The sequence below is a fragment of the Chiloscyllium punctatum genome, chromosome 20 (genome assembly GCF_047496795.1).
Source record: "Chiloscyllium punctatum isolate Juve2018m chromosome 20, sChiPun1.3, whole genome shotgun sequence".
Taxonomy (NCBI): Eukaryota; Metazoa; Chordata; class Chondrichthyes; order Orectolobiformes; family Hemiscylliidae; genus Chiloscyllium; species Chiloscyllium punctatum.
The window spans coordinates 88480801-88492973 of record NC_092758.1 but is presented as its reverse complement, the minus strand read 5'-3'; the positions used below and the strand labels follow the sequence as shown (position 1 = coordinate 88492973).

At 44.4% G+C, this 12173-nt stretch overlaps 1 protein-coding gene across 3 annotated transcripts in view; it reads right to left on the bottom strand.

Annotated features, from left to right (window-relative positions):
- LOC140492250 (M-phase inducer phosphatase 1-B-like) overlaps nucleotides 1-11856 on the bottom strand; it is a 48966-nt gene extending 37110 nt beyond the window's left edge. For all 3 annotated transcript variants that reach the window (XM_072591175.1, XM_072591176.1, XM_072591178.1), the window contains exons 1-3: nucleotides 9880-11856; nucleotides 6461-6645; nucleotides 1966-2048 (exon numbers count right to left, since the gene is read on the bottom strand). In XM_072591175.1, coding sequence (XP_072447276.1) covers nucleotides 1966-2048; nucleotides 6461-6636 — 259 coding nt within the window. In that variant the 5' untranslated portion in view covers nucleotides 6637-6645; nucleotides 9880-11856. The remainder of the gene's footprint in view (nucleotides 1-1965; nucleotides 2049-6460; nucleotides 6646-9879) is intronic.
- Nucleotides 11857-12173: the final 317 nt, after the last annotated feature.

Sequence of the window (12173 nt, the reverse complement as noted above, 5' to 3'; positions counted from 1 at the left end):
GTTTCCTCCCACAGTCCAAACCTGTGCAGGTTAAGGTAAATTGACCATCTTATACTGTCCACAGATGTGCAGGCTAGGTGGGTTAGCCATGGGAAATGCAGGGTTACAGAGATGGGGTAGGGAGGTGGTTCTGGGTGGGATGCTCTTTGGAGAGACAGTGTGGACTCAATGGGCTGAATGGCCTGCTTCCACACTATAAAGATTCGATATTTCTTGCTAGTTAACTCTCATGTTACTTTTTTTGCAATGATCTTTTGCTGGTTTCTAAGTTCTCAAACCTCTTGCCGAACATGGAGTTCTTTTTCTCTTGGAATCCTTCTTCCGAAATTGAAACATGTCTGGCGAGAGACGTGAAGTATATCGTTACATTTCTGCAGCCACTCCTCTACCATCTGAGATTTTCATCCACTTCCTCTCGTCTGGTTAGGTCTTCATTCTTCTAGCCTTAGAACCACCTTTCAGTCAAGTTTCAGTTTAGACTTTCAGACCCCAAGCCTCCCATCTTCAAACTGAATGTGAAATTATCATTAAAAGAGCATTCCAATCCAGAGAATTCTTTCTTGTAAGGTCATGACATTCACACTGTCACATTACACATTCCAACCCCAATTATAACCTGTCCCAATTAGTGCTTGAATGTATTGTTCTAAGAAACTCTTCCAAATTCACTCTACAAACTTATTCTTCACATTACCTTTTACAATTGGTTTTGTTCACGATTAATATGTCCACAATTAATATGATCTCTCTCACAGATCCCCACTTCTCTTGCTTTTTATTCTATCCTACACTCTAGGAGTGCCTAAAACTAATCCCACCAGTGATTTATTTCCCTAGCTAATTGTTATCAACATATGAATTGATTCTTTGTCTTCTGAGCAAAGATCATGACTCACTACTGTACAGATCCTGATCTTTATTGACTGACCAACCTCAGCTTATTTTTCTTTCTCCTCATCTTTCCAGTAGCTTCGAATGATCGGTTTCTAATCTTCATCACTTTGCCACCATGTCCATTTGATAGGAATACTGAAGTATGTTGACTATTTCTATCAATTCATCCATCACACTAGAGATTCTCCATTGGACTTTTTTGTTAACCTTGCTTGCTGGTGCACTTTTATGTTAATAAGCTGTCCCTTCCTGTTAGACATTGGTTATCTAGCTCCAAATTGTGCTAATTGTTTTCTTTAAAAACTTTCCAAAACTCCCTTAACGTGAACCCTCTGCAATGCCAGTTAAATGCAATTTGCTAGGACATTGGCCCTAGTGAGAGTCACAATAAGGCCATTCCAAAAGCAGAGCTCCCTCTTTCCCCAGTATTCAACTGCATTCCGGGAATCAAAATCCATCTTTCCTACTTCCACCTTCGAGCCACACATTCAATGCTTTGAGCTTATTTAGCCGACACAAATTGCATATGGTTCTGTTTGTAACCCAGAGGGGATTACTTTTCCAGTTTTGCCTGATTATTTAGTGGCCAGCTTCTCATCTTTGGCAGAACCTCTTTCTTTGCCCTGTCCAAGTCACTGGTACCACCATTTCTTGTGGTTGGATAACTAGAGAAACTGTTGCAGAATTAAGCTTTGACATAAATAATCCTTTATTTTGTTTATATTTTACTTCAAGATATCAGTGGTTCAGTTATTTCCCTAGTTTTGTTTGCTGGGGACCAGTCTCAAAGAAAAACATTTCATTTTCTTGTAAATTTTTGAACATCAAAGGAGTTGTGATATCCATCATCCAGCCTTTTACTGAATATCCTGAATATAAAACCTCAAATAGATGGACTTGGATGAAAGCTCGTTGACTCAAGATTCTGCTTGTCTCTCTCTCTCTCTATCCCTGTACAGATGTTACAGTGTTTTCTCTTTTTTTACATTCCAAAATGATAATAATAGCCTGAAGGAAGAAGGGCTTTGTTATTTCACGTTAAAAATAATAAGTTTGAAAACTTTTCCTGACCTCTGCCTACGTAGTCCGGAGATGTTGATGTCTCACTGCCATTACTCAGGTTCGACATATCCAGGCAACGTCTTGGAGTCTCACTGAAAAAGAGCCAGTCACTTAGCTGCAATTTATACAACACTCGTCTCTGCTCAGTTTTAACCAACTGTGCAAGTTTTTAATCCTCCCTTAACCAAATTAATCAAGTTGACACTTATGCAGACTGTAGACAATTGCACATTTTGATTCCAAGTATTTGAAATCTTGGTTTCCTTTCTGTTTAGATACAGAGGAAGACACCATTTGGATGGGGTGACACGGTGGCTCAGTGGTTAACACTATTGCCTCACAGCGCCAGGGACCCGGGTTCGATTCTAGCCTAGGGCGACTGTGTGGAGTTTGTACATTTTCCCTGTGTGTGTGTGGGTTTCCTCTGGGTGCTCCGGTTTCCTCCCACAGTCCAAAGATGTGCAGGTTAGGGTGGATCGGCCATGGGAAATTGAGAGTCATAAGGTTACGGGTGGGTCTGGGTCAAATGCTCTTCGGAGGGGTCAGTGTGGACTCGATGGGCCAAATGACCCACTTCCACTCTGTCAGGATTCTGTAATGGACTTGGCCATCCCATAGCACATATCCAGCATCAGCCACAACTTCCTCAACACTCTCCCCTTTCCACTCATGTGCTTTACATCCAGCCCCTTCACTCTAGATTGAGACAGGGCTTTAAACCTTACTGCCACTGGTTTTACTTCTTCCTGGCATAAGTGACGGAAATAAAAATATTAACACTAAACACAAGAAAAACTGCAGATGCTGGAAATCAGAAACAAACTTGGAAGCTCTTGGGAAAACTCAGCAGGTCTGCAGAGAGAAAGCAGAGTTAACGTCTCAAGATCCTTCTGCAGAAGGGAGTGTTTTCAGGTGATTTTGGTTTTTGTTTCTGAATTTCACCTCTGGTTTCTTTGGCCCACTCTCCTGAAACAAAAAGGCAGTGCTTCACATTTGGAACATTCATTATAGGTCCTTGTGCAATCCCATTTGCAGTGATCAAAGTTCCACCCAAAGCTTATTCACTTGCACCTTTTCTTCTTCAGAATTAAAAAAAAAAATTCATTGTCTCGGTTTCTTCAAATTCAGTCCAATCTGCAACTAAACCACTCTTTCACTTTCTCAGACTTCAGTCTCTAATGTTAAAGAACCTCTATTGTTGAGCTCAGTTTTTCACTGAAAGACTCAAAATTATCTGCAGACCTTTAACAATGTTGCCCCAAACCTCCATTGCATCCTATAAAAACAACCCTTACATCTCTTATTCTGTGCAGTGAAGACGCCTTGAAAGTCTCTTTCTCCAACTATAAAGCTGCCGTTAATCACTCATTTCATTTCACCACCATGAGCAGGTCACACAAAGGTCGTAGCCTCTTTTCCAGCCACTCTTGGCTATACATTCTCTAGCCTTCCTCTTAAAACATACTCTTCACCTACCACTTCTTACCAAATCGCCATGTCCTGAAGCAACAGAAAAGATTACCAGCTGACAAACATTCCAACAGCTCCAGTAGGATTTCACAAAACCTGGAACTTCTGAGGAAGGGGCAGTGGACCTGAAACATTGACTCTGATTTCTCTCCTGGGATGCTGCCTGACCTGCTGTGCTTCTCCAGCATCACTCTGATCTAAACTCTGGTTTCCAGCATCTGCCGTCCTCACTTTTGCCTAGTTCCACAAAACATAAGCCAACCCCAAATCAACACAAGAAATAAATAAATAAATAAATAAATAAATAAATATCGCTCAGAATGTGTCAGAGACCTTTGGACTAGATCCTAATTGAATCTTCCATTTTCACGCAATGACACTCCTCAATCATGATTTAATATTAAAGTGACGCACTTCCTGAGTATTTGCTGTAAAATAAAAACAATCTTCCCGTTCAGTGGAGTGTTTCCACCAGGGACATAACATTTCTTTGTCAGCTTTTGTTCATTATCAACGTCCCAGAGGACTTTTAACAGCTGGGCAGTATTGAAGTTCACTCATGACTCTTTGCCTTCAGGAAACCCAATTACATGGCTTAAAATCAAATTGCCCAAACTGGGACAGCTGTTTATTATTTATCTCAAAACAATCTCCCTGACAGTCAACTGCAAGAACTTCCCTCTTCAACATCACCCTTATGCTAATAAATCACTGCAGTTGGTCTTGAGTTACTATCTATCATAGAGAAAGTGATGGTCACTACCACCAGGGGACCATAGACTGCTCTCATTACAGAGAGTAAGTTCAACCCAAGAGTCACCAAACTTCAGGCAGGGAGAGAGTTTGAAAAGGGCAGGGACTCCAAGATTATCTCAGCCAGTACAGGAAGGGAACCCACGCTGTGGGCATCACCTTCTAAACTCAAAAACAAACTATCTGGCCAAGATTAGATTAGATTAGATTACTTACAGTATGGAAACAGGCCCTTCGGCCCAACAAGTCCACACCGCCCCGCCGGAGCGCAACCCACCCAGACCCCTACATCTACCCCTTACCTAACACTACGGGCAATTTCCCATGGCCAATTCACCTGACCTGCACATCTTTGGACTGTGGGAGGAAACCGGAGCACCCGGAGGAAACCCACACAGACACGGGGAGAATGTGCAAACTCCACACAGACAGTTGCCCAAGGCAGGAATTGAACCCGGGTCTCTGGCACTGAGGCAGCAGTGCTAACCACTGTGCCGCCGTGCCGCCCAACCGAGCTACAAGATGCCAAAAACAGAAATTACTGGAAAAGCTCAGCAGGTCTAGCAGCATCTGTGGAGAGAAAGGAGTCGACCTTTCAGGTCCACAGACCCTTCCTCAGAAGTTCGAGGAAGGGTCACTGGATCCGAAAGGTAAACTGATTTCTTTCCACAGATGCTGCCAGACCTGCTGAGTTTTTCCAGCAATAGCAGATTTTGTTACTGATTTACAGCACCTGCAGTTCTTTCGGTTTTTATTGAGCTACAAGACAATTGCTCCCAATAGCTCTTCGAATGCTTCAACAGCTGTTGTGATTGTTCTAGCAATGGAATCAAACAAGGTTACCTGCATCTAGTACAAAAACACAATTTGCATTTATTTAAGCATTGAAACATTATAGATGATAGTTGATCATCCACATCGCACCATTGCCCTGTATCCCCATTCCTTGTGAGGTCTTTAAAATTCAGTAATCTGTCAATTTCTGTCTTGAATCTAATTGATGGTGAGATTCTATAGAACTCATTCCAAAGATTTGGAAATTTCCAAATGATGAATTTTATCATCTGCCCCACCCCATTCTTTCTGCATCCACTGTGTCAAGCCCTTGAAGAACATTCTAAGTTTTGGCAGGATCATCCCTAAACCCTGAAGTCAATCCCAGTTGGTGCAATCTCTGTGGGACAGCCTCACCGTCACAGGCATCAGTTTGGTCAAAACTTCACTGCACTCCCTCCACTACAAACACTTCCTTCCTTCAGCAGCAACTCACATCCAGAGGGACAGAGGGACAGAGGGACAGAGGGACAGAGGGACAGAGGGACAGAGGGACAGAGGGACAGAGGGACAGAGGGACAGAGGGACAGAGGGACAGAGGGACAGAGGGACAGAGGGACAGAGGGACAAAACAAAAGGAACTTTAACACCTTAAATATGCTTGTGTTACAGATCCATCGCCAATTCAGTTCATATTACTTGTTCCCAACTAGATCCTGTTAAATTAACTATCCGACTGCCGTCGCAACATCACCAGCAACACACTGTAATCATCCTGCTGACCCCAATCTTCACACCAGTCACACAAGCAGCTCTGGCAGGAAAAGTTCAAAAGAATAAGCTACATGATTGCACAAAGCAAGCCTGTTTATTCAATTCATATCCTAGACCTGCCAAACTCAGCTGGCTGGAGCCTGGGCAGACTTGAGCGAGATAGCATTTGGCTCCCCATTTCCTAAGTCTTTGTGAACCAAGGCACAAAGGAGCTTTTTTAAAACTCTAATCTTTCCCTACCACTTAATGGGAGGGCAATGGGCTAGCGCTATTGTGATTAGACTGTTAATCCAGAGACCCTAGTAATGTTGTGGGAACCCAGGTTCAAATCCTGCCATGTCAGATGGTGGAATTTGAATTCAATAAAAATCAGTAAATAAGAGTCGGATGATGACCTTCAATCCACTGTTAAATGTTGGAAAACACATCTGGGTCACTAAGGGAACTGCCATCCTTAGTTGGTCTGGGCCTACATGTGACTCCAGACCCACAGCAACGTGGCTGGCTCTTAACTGCCCACTGGGCAAATGGGGATGGGCAATAAATGTTGGGCCTGGCAAGTGACACCCTCATCCCATGACTAAAAAAAAATCTTTCCTGATGTAGGGTTTTTGCCCAAAACTTTGATTCTCCAGTTCCTCAGATGCTGCCTGACCTGCCACGCTTTTCCAGCACCACACTAGCGACTGCTAAGATGACACAAAGAAGTAGCGCTCTCACTGCCTTTGCTTACCCAGAGGAGCTAACGTTACTTGTGTTGACTGTGCAACTGGGGGAGGTGGTAGGCACAGGGGAGAAGGGCATAGACGTGTCCTGGATCACAGACAGCAACTTCCTGGAACCCAGTCGGAAACTCGGACAGAAGTCAGGACTGAGGGCCATGGAAACATCTTCACACTCATCCATCATTACAATCACCTGAGAAAGAAATCAAACAAAAAAAAAAAAAGAAGGTTACGTTACATTGGCTTCGGCTGTACAAGGTTAGATTCACTCAGGAGGTGGAAAAGCTTTAATACCATCAATAGGATTTTAAAAAGAAACCCTGTGAAGGAAAAATGACCACCTGGAAATGAAAGCTTGAATACTGTTGAACTATAACAAACTGGTATGATTGGGTAAAGTTGAGCAGTTTGTGCCAACAAGTGCTTCAGAACAATGTCCCTGCAGCAATACTAACTCTGGGAAAGGCAAAGTGAGGCTCTAGGATTTTTGCTCCATTCTCCTCAAAGAAACAGATTCATCCACAAAGTTGGACCACAGGCTGACAGGACTCACTTCTCTTAAACAGAGGGTTGCTCTGTAAAACATTCAAACAGCATTCAATGATGTCCATTACAACAGGAAAGGTCAGTCAATACAACCAACTGAAGGTAGACATAATTCAGGACAAAGTGATGATGTATTTTTCATAATGTAGGAATTTTCTCATCTCATTTGGAGGACACTCCAAATTGCTGCATTGGAAAGAAATCTGCGCCAATAGGAATAAGCCATTCAGCCCTTCCAAACCTGCTCCCTCATTACAGAGAGTAAGTTCGACCCAAGAGTCACCAAACCTCAGGCAAGGGGAAGAGTTTGAAAAGGGCAGGGACTCCAAGATTATCTCAGCCAGTGCAGGAAGGGAACTCACGCTGTTGGCATCACCTAAACTCAAAAACCAACTATCCGGCCAACCGAGCTACAAGATGCCAAAACAAATTGCTGGAAAAGCTCAGCAAGTCTGGCAGCATCTGTGGAGAGAAGTGAGTCAACATTTCAGGTCGAATGACCCTGGTATCATGGTTGATCATCTATCTCAATATCCTGTTCCTGCTTGCTCTCCATACCCTTGAGCATTCAAGAACACTACCTTACTCCTTCTTGAAAATATTGAATGTTTTTGGTCTCGACTGCTTTCTGTCAAAGAGAATTCCACAGGCTCACACTCTGACACTCTCCGGGTAAAGAAATTTCTCATCATGATCCTATCTGATCGACCACGTATTCCTGGACAGTGATCCCTGGTTCTGGACTATCTGGTCATCAGCAGCATCCTGCCTGTACTTATCCTGACATGTCCTGTTGGAATTTATATAGGTTTCTGTGTAACTATGCCTTTCCTCCCCTCCCTCCACACCCCCCCCCCCCACCCCCCACCCGCTAAACTCCAGTGAATATAGAGCTAACTAATTCAGTCTGTCTGTAAGTCAGTCCTACCATCCCAGGAATCAGTCTGGTAAGTCTTCACTCACTCCCCTATCGCCAGGGCATCCCTCCTCAGATAAGGAGACCAATACTCCACATCTCACCAATGCCCTATACAGTTAGACATCTTTGCTCCTGTACTCAAATCCTCTCACCATGAAGGCCAACATTCCATTTACCTTCTTCACCGCCTGCTGTACCTACACATTTACTTTCGGCAATACTCATTTTTTCACCTCCCTCTTTCCCAACCGAGTACCATTCAGATCATAGGCAGCATATATGTCTCCAAAGTGGATACCCCAACATTTACCTACATTCTACTTCATCAGTCATCCAAATGCAGATTCAATTCAGCCTCTCAAAATCACACTGAAATGATGAGTTATTCGAAATGAATGGAGGGCAGCTGATGGCTCTTCCCTGCCTTTTGTGGATTCTGCTATGGGCTGAGATTAACATAACCCTGTAAACCCTATTTTCCAGAGCTGAAAGTGGTTCTGACTGGATTACTTTACATGAGCCAGTAATGACTCAACAGGCCAAATGGCCTCCATCTGTGTTTCTAGCACCAAAAGTCTGACATTAAATCAAAGTTGCATCTCTCAGCTGATGCCCTATTACTCAATGTTGCAAGAATTCTCTACCCTCCCCATCTCCCCCACCACCGCCCCAATCAAACACCAGTCGGTTTCACTTATCTGGGTACCTACATGGACAGCAGCCAATTGCTGCTCTACAGTTGAAACACTGGCAGTTGCAATTAAGTGCAAGTCTAAAGATGACGAGTTGTTTATCTTTCTTGTAAATCACAAGTAAACGCAGCATGAAAATCCTGAACATCCCCAAAAGAAAGCAGACATCCAGTTGTGGAATAAAAGCATACACTCTCCTTGTGCATTGACAACAAATTAACAACTTGCCCCAAACTAACTCACTTCATCCTGGGTAACATTTGGACCCACGACAGCTACAAGTTGAACTCTTTAGACAATACACTTGACAAGAAACTTAGAGCTTGGGGCTAGTTTGTACTAAACAAATGACTTCTAAAACATGCAATACCAATGTTCACAGACACACAAACATACATGTACACATGATAGAGTCATGGAGATGTGCAGCATGGACACAGACCCTTAGGTCCAACTCATACATGTCAGATATCCTAACTTAATCTAGTCCCATTTGCTAGAATTTGGACCATATCCCTCCAGACCCTTCCTAGTCATATGCCCATCCAGATGCCTTTTAAATGCTGTAATTGTACCAGCCTCCACCACTTCCTCTGGCAGCTCATTCCACACATGCACCACCCTCTGCATGAAAACATTGCCCCTTAGGTCTCTTAAGCCTTTCCCCTCTCACCCTAAACCTATGCTCTCTAGTTTTAAACTCCCCTACCCTATGGAAAAGACTTGGGCTATTCACCCTATCTGTGCCCCTCATGATTTTATAAACTTATACAAAGTTCACCCCCCTCAATCTCCGACGCTCCAGGAAAAACAGCCCCAGCCTGTTCAGCCTCTCCCTGTAGCTCAAACCCTCCAACCCTGGCAACATCCTTGTAAATCTTTTCTGAACCCTTTCAAGTTTCACAACATCCTTCTTATAACGGAGACCAGAACTGAATGCAGTATTCCAAAAGTGGCCTAACCAACATCATGTAGGGCCACAATATGACCTCCCAACTCCTATACTCAATGCCCTGACTAATAAAGGAAAGCATATCAAACACCTCCTTCACTATCCTATTTACTTGCAACTGCACCTTCAAGTATCTGTGAACCTGCACTCCAAGGTTGATAAAAGTAGTGTGTGCTACTGACAACGCAAGTAACTTAATTTAAAGTGCAATCAACAGATAGGGGTCACAAAGCATTAGATATTGAGCAATAGTTTATTTTACAGCACATTAAAACCAAAGCTATGTAAACATTGGCTTTTCCCTGTGTGATCACTTACCCCTTCAGATGTAAGGAGGTCGAGCCCTGAAGTTTCAACACTCTACAGAGATCCAGGGATTCCTTGTTGGTTCTGACTCGTCACAAAAATGATACCGTTCCCACTAAACTATAATTGACCAAAGCCAAGCCGAGATGGCAAATCCTGGAATATACACAGGGTAATTCTCCGTTTGCTCGAATAGCACTATCCAGCACCTGAAGAAGAGTTTGGTAAACCTGTTGTCTCCAACGATCTATGACCAAACAGGATGGAGTGTGTTTTGTTTCCACCTTTAGGAATGGGCATAAGCGACAAGTTTCATTTATATTTTCTCTCAATTCATAGCACAGAAGATCTTCACTCTTCCTTTCCAATGGTCAGTGCGAGATCACAAGTTCTGTCATTCCTTCTCTTATACTCAGCCTGAAGCAAGTAAACAGGGCCCTTTATCTTTCTTGGTAGAGGTTAAGAGGGTCTCCAGTCTATCTCAACCATGTAAACTTTAGGCGTTTCTCTCCCTCACACTCAGTAGAAAAAGTGTGGTCCTGGTGTGTGTGTCTCCCTCTCTCTCACACACACACATACAGCCAACATTCAGGGTCAAGTCTTTCTAGCTCTCTCCCACTCCCAATATAGAATGTCTACGTTTCCTTTCTTGTTCTCCGTTCGAGCATACAGGGCCTAACCTTCCCCTCTCTTTCACTCCCTGAATACAGAATCTAATCTCCTCTCGGTCTCGTTCTCACACACACACGGATCGAATCTGTCTTCCTTTCTCTCATTCCCGCAGCATTGACAATCTAGTTGCCTTTCTCCAGGTATACAGGGTCTCGTTTTATCCTTTCACACGGCATACAGGATCCAGTCATTTTCTCTTCCTTACTCTCTCAATTCCAGACTGCATCGACTTTCACTTTTAGTACAAGAGCCCAAATCTCTCTCTTTCTCTCGCACTACATAGGACCCAATCTCTCAGTTTCACCCCAATTCTAAACCTACAGGCTTCAGCCTCTATCTTTCTCTTTCCTTCTCACTCTATTTCCCGGTTTATAAAGCCCAAACTCTCTTTCGCATTCTGTCCCTGATTAAGCAAGGGCGTACAGGATCTGGTCTCACACTCTGCATAAATTACACAGTTATACACGTGTCATCACCCACCTCAACCTTCCCTCTCTCTCTCTCTAAGAAACCTTAAAGACAGGCTCAGTCAAATCCCTCTCGCTCAGTCAAATCCCTCTCACTCACTCCAATTCAGAGTCGAGATCTCTCTACTGTCGCTCCCAACAGGGAAGAGAAAACTCTGAACTGACTGACTTTGTCTGTCTTTCTCTACCGCTAACTCCCAGTACAGGGATCTTCTCTCTTTCGTTCTTTCGCTACTATCTTTTTTTCCCTCCCTCTCTCGCCCCAGCACAGGGATCTTTTCTCTCTCACACTCACTCACTCACTCTCGCCCCAGCACAGGGATCTTTTCTCTCTCACACTCACTCACTCACTCTCGCCCCAGCACAGGGATCTTTTCTCTCTCACACTCACTCACTCTCGCCCCAGCACAGGGATCTTTTCTCTCTCACACTCACTCACTCTCGCCCCAGCACAGGGATCTTTTCTCTCTCACACTCACTCACTCACTCACTCACTCTCGCCCCAGCACAGGGATCTTTTCTCTCTCACACTCACTCACTCTCGCCCCAGCACAGGGATCTTTTCTCTCTCACACTCACTCACTCACTCACTCACTCTCGCCCCAGCACAGGGATCTTTTCTCTCTCTCTTTCTTTCTCTCTCTCTCTCTCTCCTAGTACAGGGGATCCTCTAACTCCCAACACAGAGTCCTTTTCTCTGCCATTCTCCGCTAACACGAATATACAGTGCCTCAGTCCTCCCCTTCAATAGGGATTCAGGCGGCCTTTCCCCAACCCTCCATCGGGACCTGCTAGCCCTCTCTGTGCTGCGCCGGCTCCTCCACTTCCGCCTCCGAAGGGATTTTAAATCTGCCGCTCTGTCTCCGTTACATTCTCAGCCAATGGGGGCTCGGCCTTTGGGCTCAGCCAATCACAGCGCGCCTCCACCAACGCTGCCAGCCCGCCTCCCGTTCTCCTTGTTTGGTCCACTGCCGGGCGGACCGGGCGGTCTGATTGGATGCGGAGTCTGTCAATCAACACCCAGGTTGTTGGGGGGTACGCTGGGTCCAAGCGCCCGTCCCTGCCATTGCACAGGAGGTGAGTTTGCTGACTCCCTGTCCCAGCCTGTACATACATTGTCCTGTTGGAATATCTGGTGTTGCAGGGCTGAAAACAAACATGACATGA